At 39.3% G+C, this 22,007-nt stretch overlaps 1 protein-coding gene and 1 pseudogene across 3 annotated transcripts in view; one reads left to right on the top strand and one right to left on the bottom strand.

Annotated features, from left to right (window-relative positions):
* Positions 1–22,007, top strand: part of FSTL5 (follistatin like 5) — a 651,623-nt gene that overhangs the window by 176,375 nt on the left and 453,241 nt on the right. For all 3 annotated transcript variants that reach the window (XM_007471501.1, XM_007471503.1, XM_007471502.1), the window contains exon 3: positions 20,503–20,751. In XM_007471501.1, coding sequence (XP_007471563.1) covers positions 20,503–20,751 — 249 coding nt within the window. The remainder of the gene's footprint in view (positions 1–20,502; positions 20,752–22,007) is intronic.
* On the bottom strand, positions 830–2,930 carry LOC103078076 (protein CASC3 pseudogene; annotated as a pseudogene).

Genomic DNA, 22,007 nt, shown 5'->3' with positions numbered 1-22,007 from the left:
GCCATCTCTCTCCACTGTTGAGACTTTGCCCTTAGTAGAGAAGTGAAGTCTACCAGAGTACAGAGACTGATGAAGGCCCAGAATTCTAAAAACCGAAGTCAAGAAGGACTCCTACCACACACTTTGAGATCCTCTCCACAACGGGACACTCTGTGCAGACAGCTATGTTTCCATAGAGTTAGAAAAGTTAAGAGAGTCCAAGTATACAATAACAAAGGCCAACCAAAAATGGAAGGCCAGCTCTTTGTAGACTTGGTGGGGGAAGACTGGCTGGTAAGGTCTCAATTATCTGGGATGCAGGGAAGAGCCAAAAGGGAACCCAGAGAAGCTAGCAAACCAGAGAATGAACTTGTTTCATTTAAAGGCAGAGAGAGAGAAGGGGGTGGGGGTGGGGGTGTTAAAGGAATATTAATTTAAGAATAGCAAGCCAGGCTTTAAAAACGAACATCTTAGAAAACAAAACAGGATGGAGCTTCCCTGGGAGCAGCAGATGCTTGAATTTCCCAGGAGAAAGTGAAGAAGAGCAAAAGATGTGGGTTCCTAGATGTAGACTCAGAAGCCTGGGCTGTCTGGATCTCTGCTCCTCTGAGCACAGCCAACTCAAAGAAAGACTGAAAACGGGAGGAAGTCCACTTGTTTCTCCCTTTCTCCAACAGAGCCTATCCTCAGAGGAAGGCAGGGGTTCCCCCCATTCAGCTGCTTGCTGGTAGAAGCCATCCTATATCTTCGAAGCCCTCCTGGTAGTAGACAGCTGGTTGTTTTCTATCCTGGGTTCTCACCTCTGCTGTCTTTTATATGATGTTAGATTTAAAATATTCAGAAATTCATATTAACTGGAACCCCTGCTTACAACCTCAGGTGGTGGGGGCTTGATGGTGACTGGCTGGGGAGTCCTCCGGGGTGGGGAGGGCTTTGGCTGCACCTGCTGCTGGGCGGGGTTATAGTAGGTCACTCCTCCATATACCTGCGATGGGGCCTGTGTGTTAGGATATAGATGAGGCGGTGGGGGGGGAGGCAGTGCCCCTGGAGCATAAGGGTAACTGGGATTACCAAAGTTCATGACGCCTGGAGCAGAAAAGTAGGTAGGAGCAAGCAACTGCTGAGGTGGTGGCTGTCCTGGAGCCATGGACACTGGTGGGGGATAGAGGCCTGGATTGGGCAGAGGTGCCGGTGTCTGGTGGGGATGTAAACCTGGGTGGGGAAGGTGCATTTCTGGCTGCACAATCATGCCCTGAGGAGGCAGTGGGGCAGGGCTGTCACCATGGGTATAGATTGGTCCCTGGAACTGCAATGGATCATAGTAATGTCCCTCCATGATACTGATGTGCACAGGAGGGGCAGGGGGCTCCGGCACAGGTCTTTGCCGTTGAGATGAATAGCGTTTGGCTCGCCCACCCTGGACACCCATTTCTTCCATCCGGTTAAACTGAGGTGGAGGTCCTGCTCCCATGTGTATGTGGTTGGGCATACCCCGAAGCTCACGTGACTGCAGGAATGAAGGCTGCCCTGGGCTCCAATTCTGTTCTGTTATATTTAGTTGTGCCACATCTTGTTCAAGTCCACCTGTAGTAGAATCCACTGGAGCCTCCCAGTTCCCAGTCTTAGCAGGCGGAGGAGGCGTAGTTTCTGGGACTGGAGGTGCTGGGGTCAGCCCTTCAGGTGGAGGGGGCACCTCCTCTGCAACCTTGACTGCATCTCCAGCTTTGACCCTGGTTCTTCTTGCCCGGGAATAGGATTTCTTCTCAATAGGCCTGTCAGGAGCTGGTGGTGCAGTGTCAGGAGCAGGATTTGGTATCTCTGGGGCTGCCTCTTCCTTCTCAGGACTGCCAAGCACTTGAGCATCTGCTTCCGGAGATGGATCCCTTACTGGAGTCTGCTCCAGGCGCCGTGACCGGTAACTAGTCTCATGTTTAACAGTCTCACCAGACCGGCCAGCATGCTGCCCGCCAGCTTCCACAGGCCTAAAACCAGCACAACCTTCCTTGAAGCCTCCAGATCGAGAGTAATTCCTGGCAGCAGACATGCGGCCAGTACCTACAGCATTCCTGTTGATAAATGTCCTTGGTGGTAAGGTGCCCCCAGGACCCTGGTGGCGATGGGACTTATTTGGCCGCTCCCCAATCCAGTTTGGATCTCTTTGTGGAGGACTCCCAAACCTGGGTTTCCGGATTCTTCGGGGTTTGATGTCATCAGGATTGTGAGCTGAGCGGATGTCATAGCCATAAAGAGCAATGAGCTCCTGTCGGGACTTTGGAGCCTGTTCATCTTCCCGAAACTTGTCATGCTCCCAGCGACCCTCATCCTTCCACAGCTTTCGTTGACGTCCCTTAGGTCTAGTTGAAACCAGGGGGAAGTGTCTTAGGTTGGCAGATTCTGCCAAGTAAAGATGTTCATGGGGCTTCCCTGGTGACATCATCATCCAAATGCTTAGGGCCATTTTTACCAACTTTGTTCTCCACAGGCTCTGTGCTCTCCTGTCCATCCCCACTTTGCCTCTCTCCAGTCACAGTGCCTTTGGTATCAGGCTTTTCTTCCCCCTTCTCGTCTTTTGCTGAAGAATTAGCAGCATCATTGGCTTCTGATTTCAGCTCCACTTTGGAGTTTTCCTCTTCACTGTACTCCCCTTCATCACCTTCTGAGTCTTCTGCACTTTCATAATCCGAGAGAACAGCATCTCCCTCGATGCCATCTTCACTCTCACACTCCGACTCCTCAGCGCTCTTGGCGCCCCCGCTCTCCAACCGCCGCAGATGAAGGGCCCCGGCTCGACCTCCGCGCTGGGAAAGCAGAGAGCCACTGCCGCCGCCTCCAGCGCTACCGCTACAGCTCCCGCCGCCCCGCGCCGGGGAACCGCCGCTGTCTGAGCCGGAAGCACCAGATTCTTCGTCCTCGGTGTCCTGCGAAGCGCGCTGCCGCCGCCGGTCCGCCATCTTACGGAGAACAGCCACCGCCGCCGGCCAGCTCCTGACGTACCCCCTGGCTATTGTAAATAGAGCTGCAATGAACACTAGTACATGACTCTTTTTGAATTATGGTTTTCTCAGTGTATATGCCCAGTAGTAGGATTGCTGGGTCGTATGGTAATTCTACTTTTAGTTTTCTAAGGGACCTCCATACTGTTCTCCATAGTGGCTGTATCAATTTACATCCCCACCAACAGTGCAAGAGGGTTCCCTTTTCTCCACACCCTCTGCAGCGTTTATTGTTTGTAGATTTTTGGATGATGGCCATTCTGACTGGTGCGAGGTGAAACCTCATTGTGTTTTTTATTTGCATTTCTCTAATGATTAGTGATGTTGAGCATCCTTTCATGTGTTTGTTGGCAATCTGTATATCTTTCTTGGAGAAATGTCTATTTAGGTCTTCTGCCCAGTTTTGGAATGTTTGTTTGTTTGTTTGATGTTGAGCTGCACGAGTGCTTATATGTATTGGAAATTAATCCTTTGTCAGTTGCTTTGTTTGCAAATATTTTCTCCCATTCTGAGGGTTGTCTTTTTGTCTTGTTTATGGTCCCTTTTCTGTGCAAAAGCTTTTAAGTTTCATTATGTCCCATTTGTTTATTTTTGTTTTTATTTCCATTTCTCTAGGGGGTGGGTCAAAGAAGGGTCTTGCTTTGATTTATGCCATAGAGTGTTCTGCCTATGTTTTCCTCTAAGAGTTTTATAGTGTCTGGCCTTACATTTAGGTCTTTAATCCATTTTGAGTTTATTTTGTGTATGGTGTTAGGGAGTGTTCTAATTTCATCCTGTTACATCTAGCTGTCCAGTTTTCACATTACCACTTATTGAAGAGGCTGTCTTTTCTCCGTTGTATATCCTTGCCTCCTTCGTGAAAGATAAGGTGACCATAGGTGTGTGGGTTTATCTCTGGGATTTCTATCCTGTTCCATTGATCCCTATTTCTGTTTTTGTGCCAGTACCATACTGTCTTGATTACTGTAGCTTTATAGTATAGTCTGAAGTCAAGGAGCTTGATTCCTCCAGCTCTGTTTTTCTTTCTCAAGATTGCTTTGGTTGTTTGGGGTTTTTGTGTTTCCAGACAAATTGTGAAATTTTTTGTTTCAGTTCTGTGAAAAATGCCATTGTTAGTTTGATAGGGATTGCATTGAATCTGTAGACTGCTTTGAGTAGTATAGTCATTTTCACAATCTTGATTCTTCCAATCTGGGAACATGGGATAGCTCTCCATCTGTTTGTATCGTCTTTGATTTCTTTCATTTGTGTCTTATAGTTTTCTGCATACAGGTCTTTTGTCTCCTTAGGTAGGTTTATTCCTAAGTATTTTATTCTTTTCATTGCAGTAGTAAATGGGAGTGTTTCCTTAATTTCTCTTCCAGATTTTTCATCATTAATGTATAAGAATGCAAGAGATTTCTGTGCATTAATTTTGTATCCTGCAACCTTACCAAATTTATTGATTAGCTCTAGTAGTTTTCTGGTAGCATCTTTAGGATTCTCTATGTATAGTATCATGTCATCTGCAAACATTGACAGCTTTACTTCTTCTTTTCTTATTTGGATTCCTTTTATTTCTTTTTCTTCTCTGATTGCCGTGGCTAAAACTTCCTAAGCTATGTTGAATAATAGTGGTGAAAGTGGGCACCCTCATCTTTTTCCTCATCTTAGAACAAATGTGTTCAGTTTTTCACTGTTGAGAATGATGTTGGCTGTGGGTTTGTCATGTAAGGTCTTAATTTTGTTGAGGTGGGTTCCCTCTATGCCTACTTTCTGGAGAGTTTTTATCGTAAATGAGTATTGAAATTTGTCAAAAGCTTTTTCTGAACTATTGAGATTATTATGTGGTTTTTATCCATCAATTTGTTAATATAGTTTATCACTTTGATTAATTTGCATATATTGAAGAGTCCTTGCATTCCTGGGATAAACCCCACTTGCTCATGGTGTATGATCCTTTTAGTGTGCTGTTGGATTCTGTTTGCTAGAATTTTGTTGAGGATTTTTGCATCTATGTTCATCAGTGATATTGGCCTGTAGTTTTCTTTTTTTATGACATCTTTGTTTCATTTTGGTATAACGTGATTGTGGCCTCATAGAATGAGTTTGCAAGTGTTCGTCCCTCTGCTATATTTTGGAAGAGTTTGAGAAGGATAGGTGTTAGCTCTTCTCTAAAGGTTTGATAGAATTCGCCTGTGAAGCCATCTGGTCCTGGGCTTTTGTTTGTTGGAAGATTTTTAATCAGAGTTTCAATTTCAGAGCTTGTGATTGGTCTGTTCATATTATCTCTTCTTTCCTGGTTCAGTCTTGGAAGTTTGTGCTTTTCTAAGAATTTGTTCATTTCTTCCAGGCTGTCCATTTTATTGGCATAGAGCTGCTTGTAGTGATCCCTCATGATCCTATGTGTTTCTGCAGTGTCAGCTGTTACTTCTCCTTTTCATTTCTAATTCTGTTGATTTGAGTCTTCTCCCTTTTTCTTGATGAGTCTGGCTAATTGTTTATCAATTTCTTTTTATCTTCTCAAAGAAGCAGCTATTAGTTTTATTGATCTTTGCTGCTGTTTCCTTCATTTCTTTTTCATTTCTTTCTGATCTGATCTTTATGATTTCTTTCCTTCTGCTAACTTTGGGATTTTTTTATTCTTCTTTCTCTGTTTTAGGTTTTAGGTTAGGTTTTTTTTTTTTTGCAGTACACGGGCCTCTCACTGCTGTGGCCTCTCCCGTTGTGGAGCACAGGATCCAGACGCGCAGGCTCAGCGACCATGGCTCATGGGCCCAGCCACTCCACGGCATGTGCGATCTTCCCAGACCGGGGCACGAACCCGTGTCCCCTGCATCGGCAGGTGGACTCTCACACTGCGCCACCAGGGAAGCCCTAGGTTAGGTTTTTTATTTTTCTTGCTCCTTGAGGTAAGATTGTGTTACTATAAACTTGCCTCTTAGAACTGTTTTGCTGCGACCCATAGATTTGGGGTCATCGTGTTTTCATTGTCATTTGTTGCTAGGGATTTACTGATTTCCTATCTGGTTTCTTCAGTGATCTCTTGGTTATTTAGTAGTGTGTTTTTTAGCCTCCATGTGTTTGTATTTTTTACAGGTTTTTTTTCCTGTAATTGATAGCTAGTCTCATAGTGTTGTAGTTAGAAAAGAAACTTGATATGATTTCAATTTTCTTATATTTACCAAAGCTTGCATTGTGACCCAAGATATGATCTATCCTGGAGAATGTTCCATGAGCACTTGAGAAGAAAGTTTATTCTGTTGTTTTTGGATGGGATGTCCTATAAATAGCAGTTAAGTCCATTGGGTCTAATGTGTCATTTTAAGCTTGTGTTTCCTTATTTATTTTCACTTTAGATGATCTGTCCATTGGTGAACGTGGGGTGTTAAAATCCCCTACTATGATTGTGTTACTGTTGATTTCCCCTTTTATGGCTAATAGCATTTGCCTTATGTATTGAAGTCCTCTTATGTTGGGTGTATAAATATTTACAATTGTTATATATTCTTCTTTGATTGATCCCTTGATGATTATGTAGTGTCCTTCTTTGTCTCTTGTAATAGTCTTTATTTTTAAGTGTATTTTGTCTGATTATTGCTACTCCAGCTTTCTTTTGATTTCCATTTACATGGAATATCTTTTTCCACCCCCTCACTTTCAGTCTGTATGTGTCCCTAGGTCTGAAGTGGGTCTCTTGTAGACAGCATGTGTACAGGTCTTGTTGTTGTATCCATTCAGCTAGTCTATGTCTTTTGGTTGGAGCATTTAATCCATTTACATTTAAGGTAATTATCGATGTGTATGTTCTTGTTACCATTTTGTTAATTATTTTGGGTTTGTTATTGTAGGTCTTTTTCTTTTCTTGTATTTCCTGCCTAGAGAGGTTCCTTTAGCATTTGTTGTATGCTGGTTTAGTAGTGCTGAATTCTCTTAGCTTTTGCTTGTCTTTAAATGTTTTAATTTTTCCATTGAATCGGAGTGAGATCCTTGCTGGGTAGAGGAATCTTGGTTGCAGGTTTTCCCCTTTCAGCACTTTGAATATGTCCTGCCCCTCCCTTCTTTCTTGCAGAGTTTCTGCCGAAATCTCAGCTGTTAACCTTATGGGGTTTCCCTTGTATGTTATTTTTTGCTTTTCCCTTGCAGCTTTTACTATTTTTTCTCAAAATTTAATTTCTGTTACTTTCATTAATATGTGTCTTGGCATATTTCCCCTTGGATTTGTCCTGTATGGGACTCACTGTACTTCCTGGACTTGACTGCGTATTTCCTTCCCTATATTAGGGAAGTTTTCAACTATAATCTCTTCAAATATATTCTCAAACCTTTTCTTTTTCTCTTTTTCTCCTGGGACTCCTATAATTCAAATGTTGGTTCGTTTAATGTTGTCCCAGAGGTCTCTGAGACTGTCCTCATTTCTTTTCATTCTTTTTTCTTTATTCTGCTCTGTGGCAGTTATTTTCAGTATTCTATCTTCCAGGTCACTTATCCATTCTTCTGCTTCATTTATTCTGCTATTGATTCCTTCTACAGTATTTTTAATTTCATTTATATGTGTTTTTCATCATTGCTTATTTGCTTTTTAGTTCTTCTAGGTCCTTGTTAAATATTTCTAGAGTTTTCTCCATTCTACTTCTGAGATTTTGGATCATCTTTACTGTCATTACTCTGAATTCTTTTTCAGGTAGGCTGCCTACTTCCTCTTTATTTGTTTGGTCTGGTGGGTTTTCACTTTGCTCCTTCATCTGCTGCATATTTCTCTGTCTTCTCATTTTGTTTAACCTACAGTGTTTGGGGTCTCCTTTTTGCAGGCTGCAGGTTTGTATTTCCTGTTATTTTTGGTGTCTGTCAGCAGTGCATGAGGTTGGTTCAGGGCTTGTACAGGCTTCCTGGTGGGTGGGATAGGTGCCTGTGTTCTGGTGGATGGAGCTGGATTTGGTCCTCTGGTGGGCTGGGCCGTGTCTGGTGGTGTGTTTTGGGGTGTCGGTGAGCTTAGTGTGACTTTAGGCAGGCTGTCTTCTAATGGGTGGGGTTGTGTTCTTGTCTTGCGAGTTGTTTGTCATGGGGATTCCCACACTGGGGTTTGCTAGCCGTTGGGTGGAGCTGGGTCTTAGTGTTGAGACAGAGATCTCTGGGAGAGCTCTCTCCAATTAATATTACATGGGGCTGAGGGGTCTCTGATATGTCAATATCCTGGACTTGGCTTTTCCACTTCAAAGGCTCAGGCCCAACACCCAGCCAGAGCACCAAGACCCTGCCAGCTGCATGGCACAGAAGAAAGGAAGAAAAAGAAAAAGAGTTGAACAAACAGAACTCCAAAACAAATGGTAAAAGCAAAACTAAACAGACAAAATCACACATAGAAACATACACACACACTCATAAAAACAAAAACAAAAAATGAACATACAGAACCCCAAGGCAAATGGTAAATGCAAAGCTAAACTGACAAAATCTCACAAAGAAACACACACACACAATCACAAAAAGAGAAAAAAGAAAAAGAAAAAAAAAAAGAGAGCAACCAAACCAATAAACAAACCCACCAATGAAAACAACAACTAAAATCTACACTAAGATAAACATAAAACCAAAAACAGATAAAACACAGAAAGCAAACCCCAAGTCTACAGTTGCTCCCAAAGTCCACCACCTCAAATTTGGGAATATTTCTTGTCTATTCAGGTATTTCACAGATGCAGGGTTAATCAAACCACTTGTGGGGATTTAATCTGCTGCTCCTGAGGCTGCTGGGAGAGAGTTCCCTTTCTCTTCTTTGTTCGCACAGCTCCTGGGGTTCAGCTTTGGTTTTGGCCCGGCCTCTGTGTGTAGGCTGCCCTAATGCATCTGTTCCCTGCTCAGACAGGAGGTGGTTAAAGCAGTGGCTGATTAGAGCTCTGTTGCTCACTCAGGCTGCGGGGAGGAAGGGGTACGGTAGTCACATTTGGACTGTGGGGAGAGCCTGAGGCTGCAGAGGCCAGCGTGACATTGCCCCAGCCTGAGGCATGCCGTGCGTTCTCCCAGAGTAGTTGTCCCTGTATCAAGGGACCCTGGCAATGGCGGGCTGCACAGCCTCCCTGGGGGATGTGGGTAGTGACCTGGGCTTGCACACAGGATTATTGGTGGCGGCAGCAGCAGCAGTAGTGGTCTGTGCCCATCTCTGGGGTCTGACATGATAGCTGCAGCTTGCGCCCATCTCTGGAGCTCACTTAGGTGGCACTCTGCCGTCTTTGGGCACATGGAGCAGGAAGCCTCTCTCCTCGTGCACCTGGAAACCATGGTCTCTTGCCTCTCTAGCAGGTAAACCGTTTCCCGGACTCCCTCCTGGCTAGCCTTGGCGCACTATCCCCCTTCAGGCTGTGTTCACGCCGCCAAGCCCAGTCCTCTCCCTGGGATCCAACCTCCGAAGCCCGAGCCTCACCTCCCAGCCCCAACCCGTCCCGGCGGGTGAGCAGACAAACCTCTCGGCTGGTGCGTGCCAGTCGGCACTGATCCTCTGTGCGGGAATCTCTCCACTTTGCCCTCCACACCCCCGTTGCTGCGCTTTCTTCCGTGGCTCTGAAGCTTCCCCCCCGCCACCCGCAGTCTCTGCCAGTGAAGGGGCTCCTAGTGTGTGGAAACCTTTCCTCCTTCACAGCTCCCTCCCACTGGTGCAGGTCCCGTCCCTATTCTTTTGTCTCTGTTTATTCTTTTTTCTTTTGCCCTACCCAGGTACGTGGGGAGTTTCTTGCCTTTTGGGAGGTCTGAGGTCTTCTGCCAGCGTGCAGTAGGTGTTCTGTAGGAGTTGTTCCACGTGTAGATGTAGTTTTGATGTATTTGTGGGGAGGAAGGTGATCTCCACATCTCACTCCTCGACCATCTTGAAGGTCTCTGATGCTATTTCTAGAGTACATAAATATTGTTTAAAGTAGAGAATTATGAGTATATGATTGTTTCCTGCAGGTGAAGTTTACCTATTATGCACTCTAGAGAAAGATTCCTAAATATATTCTCAGATATTACCTTTTATTAGAAACTGTTTTGCCAAGCACTCTTAAATGAAAGGATTTTTTTCAGATGAGAGTGAATCTAAAGATGGTTTATCAGTTTCCTTTTATCTTACCATTTAAACATCTGACCCAAGGAGATTGCAGCCCAGCTGAGGTCAGTCCAATAGGTAATGGAAATGCAAAGACTGTAATCCTATTCTCTTCCCCAAAATCTGTTGTTCTTTTTAACAAATCAAAGTTAACATAATACTTACATTTTGTATCAAAACATTGTACATTTTCATGAGAAAATTAACACCTCAAATAACTTGGCACTCTAATTAATTTTGCTTATGTTCCATTATTATCGTTAGAGGTAGTTAGCTCGTCAAAATCTGCTTCTTTCTTCCCTCTGATGTTACTGTTTTATATCCAGCATCAATCTTTAATTCATACCTTGTCTATTCCATATATCAGCCTTCTGAACTCCTAACCCATTCCTGGAGCATAAACCTCAACCATGACATGATATAGTACTTGTGAGGTCTTACCTGATATTATTCATCTCATGCTCCTTTGTGCTCCTAAGTATGTCCCTAAATTTTTAACTCTTTCCTTGGGCCCAAGGCCTGCCTCATGCCCTTTTTAAGCCACTAGAAAAAGTATCAGTGACTGCTCTCTTGATATATTCTATAGTATCTAGTATAAAAATAAATACATTTATTAAAGTTTATTTTAAATTAGATCCACTCTATATGAAGTACCTATTTGATAAAGTATATATACATAAACCACTTGAAGAGAATTGCATCATCATTGAGAATCTGAGAAGACTATCTTTAGAATTATATAGAATGATTTTGCTTTATGACTTGGTGTCTTTCATCTTTTGTTTCAGTTCTTTATTTTAAATCTGAGGAATCTTTGTAATGCCCTGAAGGCATAGAAGTTATAAAATAATGTGCTTGTTAAATATATAGCACTTTTGTGGGAACACATGTTATTTTATCAAGTTGCGAGATAGCAAGAGAGAAGTTCTTGATTAAAATTCATTTAGTGTGTTATCTGAGTATACTTAAAAGAAAGCTTTGACATGTTGATCAGATTAAATTGAGTTAATCTCAGCTGATACTTAAGTTCAGTGTTAGTCATGGATAATTACTGTCAGAAAGGATATGTTCTAGTTATTCATTTACATAATATGAGCTTTCTTTTGGATTGCATATGAATTAATTAAATTTCCTTTAATTGTAGCAGCTATATGCAACACACGGCTCTAGCTAGTGTAAAATAGTTCATTTAACTTCTGGAAAATGGTTTATTGGCCATTCTAATACAAATCTCTGAACTGGAGTACAAGCAGAAAGAGGAAAAATTGAAGAAGAGAGAATCAAGGAAAGATACTCATTGACATAAATATACCATAAATGACATAAATGACATTGACATAAATATACCATTTTATAGCAAAGCATTCCTTCTTTTTCAGAAATTGTACTGATTTGGTTAGTCACCTCAGTTTGTGACCAAAACGTAAAATAATCTCTTGACCCAGTTGACCTTAAACTCATTCGTAGATAATAAAAAAATAAAATAAAATACTCCATTCATAAATTTTAAACTATTTGATAGCAAGAAACTAGTTGTTAGTAAGATATTAAGGAAATAAGGAAAATATAAGATATAAAACTGTAGAAAATACAACTATATGAGTCAAATTCCTGTGCTATAATGGCAGCCCCATTTTGGACGCTATAAACATAAGATCAGCAATAGGCATAAGTAGAAAAATGAAGAAAAAGATTTTCTAAAATGAAATCAGTCATTATTTTACAGTTGTAATTGACACACAATTATGGAATTTCTTTTATTAATGTATCGAACACTAAAAAAGCAATTATATAAAAGTAGAAAAATTTGCCCAATATCATATCCAATTAGCTAATCAATTGTGTTCATTTTTCCATATCCTTTCCTGGTTTCATTCAAATACTTGCTTGATTTTATCTGGTTTTAATCATAACATAAAGTTCTCACTTTTCCACTTAAGAATATTTCGTAATTGTTTACTTAGTCTTTTTGTTTTTGTCATATTTATTTTAATTAGCAATTAGGATTTCATTAAGTCAAAGGCCCAAAAGTTTGATACCAGAAACCAAAATAGCATCATCACCTGGGAAATTAGAAATATAAATTTGGGGTTCAATCCTAGGTCTACTGAGTCAGAAACTCTAGGGTAAAGTGAAGGCTGAATCTATGCTATAAATCTTCTGTAGGCCATTCTAAAGTGCCACACTTCAAGAGATACTGCATTAAATATATTTTCCAAAATCTACTAAATATTTCATAGTAATTATCAATTATTTAAAGTAACACTACATTGCAAAGCTTGATTCAATAAATTTTATTGCCTTTTTTCTTATTTTTTGTTCTAAATGTTTTAGAATGTTTCACAAAGATTATAATATGGTATCAAAGAGTGCAAATAATTTTAAGTTGCTTTGAAGAACAGTTGTTCCAATTTACAGTTCTATCAAAAATATAAATTAGGGGCTTCCCTGGTGGCGCAGTGGTTGAGAGTCCGCCTGCCGATGCAGGGGACATGGGTTCGTGCCCCGGTCCACGAGGATCCCACATGCAGTGGAGCGTCTGGGCCCGTGAGCCATGGCTGCTGAGCCTGTGCGTCCAGGGCCTGTGCTCTGGGACGGGAGAGGCCGCAGCAGTGAAAGACCCCCATACCGCAAAAAAAAAAAAAATTTTTTAATAAATAATTTTTAAAATTATACTATTGATAGTCTTGGTCCTTTTTTTTATTTCAATTTTTCTAAATTCCACATGGAAATACATGCATTATATGAAAATCAAAATGCCTAATGGGTTTTATTTATAAAAACAAATTGATTATTTAAATACTTTTTTATTTGTATATCTGTTCTTATGAAAATTAATTACTTTAAAAAGTAATAATAATAACTAACATTTAAATGGAGTTTTTCATGTGCCAAGACTTTTAATTTTATTTTCAAATGAAGTATAGGTGATTTACAATGTTATATTAGTCTCAGGTGTGCAGCACTGTGATTAGATATTTTTATAGGTTATACTACATTTAAAGTTATTATAGCATATTGGCTATATTCCGTGTGCTGTACATTGCATACTGTATCTTATTTATATTCTACCTAGTAGTGTGTACCTCTTACTCTCCTTCTCCTAACTTGCTTCCTTCTCCACCCATCTCCGCACTGATAACTACTAGTTTGTTCACTTGTCTATGAGTCTGTTTCTGTTTTGTTATATTCATGAGTTTGTTTTATTTTTTAGATTCTACATATAAATGAAAGCATATAACATTCTTCTTTGTCTGACTTACTTCACTAAGCATAATACTCTTCAGGTCTATCCATGTTGCTGCAAATAGCAAAATGTTATTCTTTTTATGGCTGAGTAATATTCCATTGTGTATATACACCACGTCTTCTTTATCCATTCATCTGTTGATGGACACTGAGGTTGCTTCTATATCTTGGCTGTTGTAAATAGTGTTGCTCTGAACACTGGGGTGCATGTGTCTTTTGGAATTAGTTTTTTTTCATTTTCCCTGGATATATACCCAGGAGTAGAATTTCTGGGGCAAACTATTATTCCTTTTTCTCCACATCTCACAACATTTATTATTTGTTGTGTTCTTGACAACAACCATTCTGGCAGGTGTGAGGTGAAATTTCATTTTGGTTTTGATTTTCATTTTCCTCATGATTAGTGATGTTGAACATTTTTTCATGTTCTCTTGGCCATCTGTATGTCTTTGGAAAAATGTCTATCAGGTCCTTCTGCCCATTTTTTAACTGGATTGTTTATTTTTTTGATATTGAGTTGCATGCAGTATTTATATATTTTGGATATTAATCCCTTATTAGCCATATCCTTTGAAAATATCTTCCATTCAGTTGGTGGTTGTTTCATTTTGTTGATGGTTTTCTTCGCTGTGAAAAAACTTTTACATTTAATTAGGTGCCATTTGTTTATTTTTGCTTTTGTTTCCCTTGCATGAGGAGAGAGATCTAAAAAACTATTGCTAATATATATGTGAAAGAGTGTGCTGACTTTTTTGCCCTAGGAGTTTTATGGTTTCATATCTTACATTTAGGTCTTTAATCCATTTTGAGTTTATTTTTGTATAAGGTGAGAGAAAATGTTCTAATGCCATTCTTCTATATGTAGAGTTCCAATTTTCCATCACCAGGTATTGAAGAGACTGTATTTTCCCCATTATATATTTTTGCCTCCTTTGATATAGTTTAATTGACCACATGTGCATGAGTTTGTTTCTGGGCTGTCTGTTCTATTCCTTGACCTATGTGTCTCTTTTTATGCCAGTGCCATAATGTTCTGATCACTTTAGTTTTGTAGTGTCTGAAGTCAGGTGGTGTGATACCTCCAGTCTTATTCTTTTTTTTCAAGATTGCTTTGGCTATTTGGGGTCATTTGTGCTTCCATATACATTTTAGGATTGTTTTTCTAGTTTTGTGAAAAAAGTCATGGGTATATTGATAAGGATTGCACTAAATTTGTTGATTGCTTTATGGACACTTCAACAGTATTAATTCTTCCAATACATGAACACAGGATATCTTTCAATTTCACTGTATCATCTTCAGTTTCCTTCATCATTGTCTCATAGTTTTCAGAGTGTAGGTTGTCACCTCCTTCCTTTAAGTTTATTCCTATGTATTTTATTCATTTTAATGCTACTGTAAATGGGACTATTTTCTTGCTTTCTCTTTTTGATAGTTTATTACTAGTGGATAAAAAGCAACAGATTTCTGTATATTTATCTTGTATCTTGCAGCTTTACTGTATTCATTTATTAGTTCTAATAGTCTTTTGGTGGAGACCTTAGGATTTTCTATTATAGTATCCTATCCTCTGCAAATAGTGACAGTTTTATGTCTTCCCTTTCACTTTGGATGCCTTTTCATTCTTTTTCTTGTTTGATTTCGGTGGCCAGGACTTCAAATAATATGTTAAATAGAAATGGTGAGAGTGGCTATCCTTGTCTTGATTCTTGTTCCTGATTTTAGAGGAAAAGCTTTCAGGTTTTAACAGTTGAGTATGATGCTAGCTGTGGGTTTGTCATAATGGCCTTTATTATGCTTAAGAAATATTTATTCTATACCACTTTGTTGAGAATTTTTAGGACGAATGTGTGTTGAATTTGATAAAATGGGTTTTTTTGTGTCTATCAAGATGATTATGTGCTTTTTATCCTTTGTATTTTTAATGTGATGTATCACATTGATTTGAAGTTACGAACCAATCTTGCATCCTTGAAATAAATCCCACTTGATCATAGTGAATGATCCTTTTTATATATTGTTGAATTGAGTTTGTTTTTATTTTGTTGAGGATTTTTCAATCTATATTCTTCAGGAATATTGGCATGTAATTTTCATTTTGTCGTGGTATCAGGGTAATGGTGGCCTCCCAGACTGAATTTGGGAGTGTTCCCTCCTCTTCACTTTTTTGGAAAAGTTTGAGAAAGATAGGTACTAACTGTTTTTTACATATTCAGTAGAATTCTCCTGTGAAGCCATCCAGTCCTGGACTTACAGTTATCAGTAGTGTTTTGATTACTGATTCAATTTCAATTCTAATAATCAGTCTGTTCAGAGTATCTATTTCTTCTGATTCAGTCATGAACAACTGTATGTTTCTAGGAAAGTATCCAATTCTAGGTTGTCCAATTTGTTGGCATATCATTGTTCATAAAATCTCTTATTATTGTATTTTTGTCATAGCAGTTGTAATTTCTCCTCTTTCATTTTTTATTTTGTTTATGTGGGTCCTCTTTTTTTTTTTTCCTTAATGAACCTAACTCAGTTTTGTTTATCTTTTTAAAAAAACAGCTTTTGTTTCATTGATCTTTTCTATTTTTTTGTCTCTACTTTTCTATGTGATCTTTATCACTTCCTTCCTTGTGCTGACTGTTGTAGCGCAGGTCTGGGTAGCAGGGGTTTTCATTACCAAGGGGAGGCATTTATACACTCAGGAGCATTGGCTCCTGAGTGTATAAATGGGGCACAGAGGTTAGCATTATAGGCTGTAGAGCCAAGCTACCTACGTCCACATCACAGCTCAGCTAATTTTACCAGCTTGCACTCTTGACTATATCAGAGAACTTAACAAGGGAATATATATATATATATATATATATATATATATATATATATAATCCAACTGTTATAATGTGTCATTTAAGGCCATTGTTTCCTTATCAATTTTCTATCTGGATAAAAGTATGGTGTTAAAATCCCCTACTATTACTGGATTTTGTCAAGTTCTCCCATATTTATGCCAGTTAATTGTTGCTTTATATATTTAAACACTCCTATATTAGGTGCATTTATTTTTAAAAATGCTATATCCTTTTATTGTATTGATCTCTTTATCATAATATGATGTCCTTCTTTGTCTTTTATTATAGACTTTGTTTTAAAATCTACTTTAAAATAAAAAGCCTACCCAGCTTACTTTTGTTTCCATTTCCATGGAATATCTTTTTCCATCCCACACCTTCAGTCTGTGTGTGTCTTTAGCTCTAAAGTGATTCTCTTGTAAGCAGCATATAGATGGGTCCTGTTTTTTGTTTGTTCGTTTTGTGTGTTTTAATCTAATCTGCTACCCTATGTCTTCTGATTGGAGCATTTAGTCCTTTGACATTTAAAGTGATTATTGATAGGTATGTACTTACTGCCATTTTGTTATTTGTTTACTGGCTTTTGTTTTTGTTTTAGTTTTTCTCTGTTTTTTTTTTCTTTTTAGTCTTTTCTTTGTTTTTTGATGATTTTCTTCAGTGTTATATTTGTGTTTCCTTCTCTCTAGGTTTTTTATATCTATTGTAGCTTTTTGTTTTGTGGTTACCATAAAGTTCATATATGTTGACCTATAAGTACATCTGCTTGATTTAACCTGATAGTCGTTTAAGTACAAAAAGTACAAACACGTTCTAAAACCTGTATATTTCTTACTCCCCCTCCCACATTTTATATTTTTGATTTCATATTTTACATCTTAATGTCTAACCCTTAACTGTATATTGTACCTATAGTTGATTTTATAATTTTTGTCTTTTAACCTTTATACTAGATTATTGAAGCAATTGATCCACAGTCTTTACTATGTACTTGCCTTTTCTAGTGGGAATTTTTCCACCCTATAATTTCTTATTTCTTGTTGTAGCCTTTTATTTTCACTTAAAGAAGACTCTTTAACACTTCTTGTAAAGTCAGTTTAATATTGATCAATTCTTCTAGCTTTTGCTTCTCTGAGAAGTTCTTTATCTCTGCCTCAATTCTGAATGATAACTTTGCTGGGTAGAGTATCCTAGGTTTTTGCTTTCACCATGTTGCATATATCAGGCCATTCCATTCTGGCCTGAAAAGTTTCTGCAGAGAGATGAGCTTATAGCTTTTTGGGGGTTCCCTTCTGTGTGACTCTTTCTCTATGCCATTTATGATATGTCTTGGTGTGGGTCTCTTTGGGTTCATCTTGTTTGGGATGCTCTGTGCTTCCTGATCTGTATATTTGTTTCTTTCCTCAGGTTCAGGACGTTTTCAGCCATATTACATCAAATACACTTTACACCTTTTCCTCTCTCTCTTCTCCTTCTCAACACCTATAATGCAAATGTTAATACACTTGATGTTGTCCCAGAGGTCCTTTAAGCTACTCATTTAAAAAAACAAAATCTTTATTTTTGCTGCTCTGTTTGGGCAATTTCCTTTATCTATCTTCCAGATCACTTATGTGTTCTTCTGTATACCTAGTCTGCTGTTAATTCCCTCTAGTGTGTTTTTTAATTTTAGTTATGGTTTTCTTCAGCTCTCACTGGTTCTTTTTTATATTTTCTAGTTCTTTGTTAAAATTTGACTGTGTTCATCAATTTCCACCCAGCCCCCCCAGTTGTTAGCATTCTTACTATTATTGCTTTGAACTCTATCAGGTAAATTATTTTCCTCTATTTCACTAGGGTTTTTTTCAGGGATTTTTGTTTGTTCATTTGTTTTTGCTGTTATTCTTTCATTTGAAATATATTCCTCTGTCTTCTCATTCTGTTTTAACTTTCTTTTTCTCTATGAAACTAGGTGAAACAGTTGCCTATCCCAGGCTTGATGGCGTGTCCTTGTGTGGGAGTGTCCCTCTACACTCTGCATATGTTCGTTCAGTGGCTCTGGTGGGAGAGCTGGATCTGAAGAGAGCACAGGCTGTGTCCTTCCCTTGGGTGTCCTGCTTTGGTGGGTGGTGGCGCTGGTGTAGTTCGGCCACAACCAGAGCCAGGTGAAGGAGGTCAGGGCATCATCTATGCTCAATAACCATTACTGCCCTATCTGGGGCAGGGATGAGGCTTGAGGAGCTAGAGCAAGAGCCCTGAGGTATTTGGCTTTCACCCAGGTGTGTTGGTAGTCTCCACCTTGATTTGGGACGCAGCCAGGGCTTGAGTGCTTGGGCCTGCACTTCTGTGCTGGTTTCACTTTCCCCCCTGGTGTGCACGCTGTCTTTAGAGGCTGGCTTGGTGCTGCAGAGGTAGTGCCACACCACTGAACTGACCCTGTGCACTCTCAAGTGTGCACAGGGACTCATGAGCTGGCAGTGTCTACCTCCACACTGGACAGAGGCTGTGCTGGGGTCTCAGCTGGCTCCATTCCCTCCAAATGTGTGCAGTCTCATTGGCAATGACAGCCTCTGCCTTAGCGGGGAGCAGTACCGGAGCAAGATGGGCTGGAGCAAGAGGCCTTACAGGCTGGATGTATGCAGAGGATGTCCTGGCAGGCTGGCCAGAGCCCCAGGGAATTTCAGTCTTCTGCCTTCATGATGTGACTGGGAGTAAGTCTGTGTGTGTGCTCTTTTAAGAATGGAGTCTTGGGTTCTTACAGCCCTCTGGTAAGCCCCACTGGTTTTCAAACCAGCTAAGAGGACTCACCTTCCTGGTGTTGGATGCCCCAGGCTGGGGCATCTAATATGTAGCTTGAATCCCTTGCTCCCAGGGAGAATCTCCAAGCCGGTGATATTCATTCCTCTTCTGTGTCCCCTGCTAGGGTGTGAGTCCATGCCTGATCACTTTCCTCCCTTCCTATCAGATGCTCTGTGGATCTTTATTTATAGCCTTGGTGTAGAAGACCTGTTGTGTTAGTCCCAGGTAGATTTCAGTGAGTGTCACTCTACGTGGATTTTTAGTTTGATGTGTTTGTGAAGGGAGTTGAGCCCAGCCTCCTTCTGCTCTGCCATCTTGATCTCTCCCTCACAAACCCTTTAATCTTGATAACCGTTTGAGGATACTATTAGTCCTATTTTACAGATGAGGAAACTAAGTTATAGATGTGTTAGATATCCACCCAAGGTCCTGAAATTTGTAACTGGTGGAGCTATGATTTAAACTCAGGATCAGAAACCATGTTCTTAATCATTGTGATGCAATCATGTAGGGAGATGGTTTTAAATCAACCAGCTGAAAATATACACTAAGTATCTAATAAAATTACTGTAATTTAAGTTTATAACCTCTCAAAACTTTACTTTTTGCAGTATATAAGTGTCACCAATGGTAAATATATGTACACACACATTTATGCATGTGTATATATATGAATATATATTATTCCTTGAGATACATGTATATATATTTCTCTCTCTCTATATATATGTGTGTGTGTGTGTGTGTGTGTGTGTGTGTGTGTGTGTTTACTGACATTTTTTACTTTTCAGTCAGATAATGTTCTCAAAGAAGAAAAGCCAGATTTACCTATAAAAGCCTGAGTATTGAAGTTGCTTAGTTTGGTTTTAGTACAAGACTGCTAGATCCACCTATACTTTTCTGATGCAAATGTAGATTGTTAGACTGAACAAGTAACAAGACAATCAAATTCTTCATGATTTGTTCATTTAGTCATGAAATTCACCAGTAATTGCCAAGTGGCAAATGTCAAAACAAGAAAGGATCAGATGTTAGAACCCAGAAAGAAGTTTTCAAGTTTCTTATTCCTATTCTCTCCTATTTCCTACATTATATACATACATTTCTTTTCTCCTACCAGAATTCTGGTAATGTAAAGGTTGACATTTGTTAAACATTTGCTATGTGTCAAGGCTGTGCTTTCTGTGGACCAGTATATGTACTATTCCTTACAACTGTAGGAGATCATCTATACTATCAACCTCGTATTACAGATAGGACAACTTAGCACAGAGAAGCAATTTATCCAAGGACGTAAAGCTAATAATTGGTAGAGATTTTGAGTTCAGGCATTTTAACTTTAGAGCCCTTGTCCTTAAGGACTGTAATACTCATTAGGTAGGGAGGTGAGAGCTCAAGGAGAAGTGGGAAAGAAGGGGAGTATGTTAAGGTTATTTTGAAAAAGTTCACCTGCTGGTTCTAATACAAGTCCCCTCTCCACTGAGAACAACTGAACTCTGATTATATTATATTTCTCTTAGATTATTTTTTTCCTTTTCCCTTTAAACTTTGACATCAGCATTTTATTTGGACATATGAATCCAAGTGATTTTCTATTCTTTGTCCTTAGGATTCCTGATTCAGGATGGCCCTTTGGGATCTTGTGAAAACAAATACTGTGGTTTGGGAAGGCACTGTGTTCTCAGCAGAGAGACAGGGCAAGCGGAATGTGCCTGCATGGACCTTTGCAATCGGCACTACAAACCTGTGTGTGGATCTGATGGAGAATTCTATGAAAACCACTGTGAGGTGCACAGAGCTGCTTGCCTGAAAAAACACAAGATTACCATTGTCCACAATGAAGACTGCTTCTTCAAAGGTAAATACAGGGTGAGCCTAAAGGGTCACCTTTCTCTATTTTTTCCATCTTCTCAACTAGTGCCTTTAAGTGTAAACTCTAGCACCACTTTATATAGCAAGTGTCTAAAAAAATAAAGAAAAAAATGTGAGCTTAATGACACTTGTGAGCAGCAAGTGGATAGAAATTTACATGGATACAATTCTGAATCTCAGTCATGAGAACAAAGCTGGCCAAAATATGACTCAGAATTTAATATAGCTTACAGCATTGCACCGTATGGCTTCCCAATCATGGCAGTTTTCTTAGGGACACAGAGTGGCCAATTCAGTCAACAAGCCAATTCCACCCATTGAAATGTACCTGGAGTGAAATTGAGAGAAGAATGAATGCCAAGCCATGCTGTGAGAGCATCTCATTTCTTCCTGATTAAAAATGATGCCTTCAGCTAGTACCACATAATTCAAATTAGATGGAACCTGTAAATGCCCACTGAAATAACTATGAACTCATGTTAAACCCAATTAGTAAATCTGAGATGACAATAATTTAAAATTTAAAAATTAGCAGTATTTACTACCATGGTGCTCAAAATCAGTGGTAACTGTTTATTTGAAAAGTACTGCTGAATTAGTAATTTGACAAATTGTTTTAACATGCTGGATAAATAAATCATTAAACATCTTTAATGCCTTTGATTTATTTATAAACTTATTTCTTGTTTATTTATTTATGCTGGAAAGAATATTTTTTTATTAATAGTCGTAACACAGACTGAAATTCTAAAGTGTTAAGTATATAGAACTCCCATCATTCTAACAGGTCAGTGATCAGCTTGATTTCTAATCTTCAATTGGCTCTACATCCCTAGCTCTCAGAATGTTGCTGAAGTATTTTTACACTTAAAAGCTCATGTGATATTTTAATTCTTAGCTTAAATGTATGGTAACATACAATGTTGTTCATTTGCCCACCAATTAAGTTTTCTTTTTCAAACTTGGTAGAAGAAAGTATTATTTTCAAGGCGATTTTAAAAAAGACACACAGCTTTTCAAATGAATTAGGGTGGAAGGCTCTGTAGCCATTGTGGCTACTAGAAGCCCTTTGATATAAATGAGATAAATTACAAGAATAGTTTCTTTACCAGAGTGAATCTGTGCACCTTGATTACATGTGTTGAAGAAATTGATGGCATTAGATTATTTTCTTTTACTGAAAGAATAACAGATGCTTTGGTTTCAAGTTCTGTTTCTTATCCTCTTCTATCTAATCTATCT

Source organism: Lipotes vexillifer, unplaced genomic scaffold (assembly GCF_000442215.2).
Source record: "Lipotes vexillifer unplaced genomic scaffold, Lipotes_vexillifer_v1.1 scaffold582, whole genome shotgun sequence".
Lineage (NCBI taxonomy): Eukaryota > Metazoa > Chordata > Mammalia > Artiodactyla > Lipotidae > Lipotes > Lipotes vexillifer.
The sequence above is the reverse complement of the archived record's forward strand: the minus strand, read 5'-3'. Positions and strand labels throughout refer to the sequence as shown.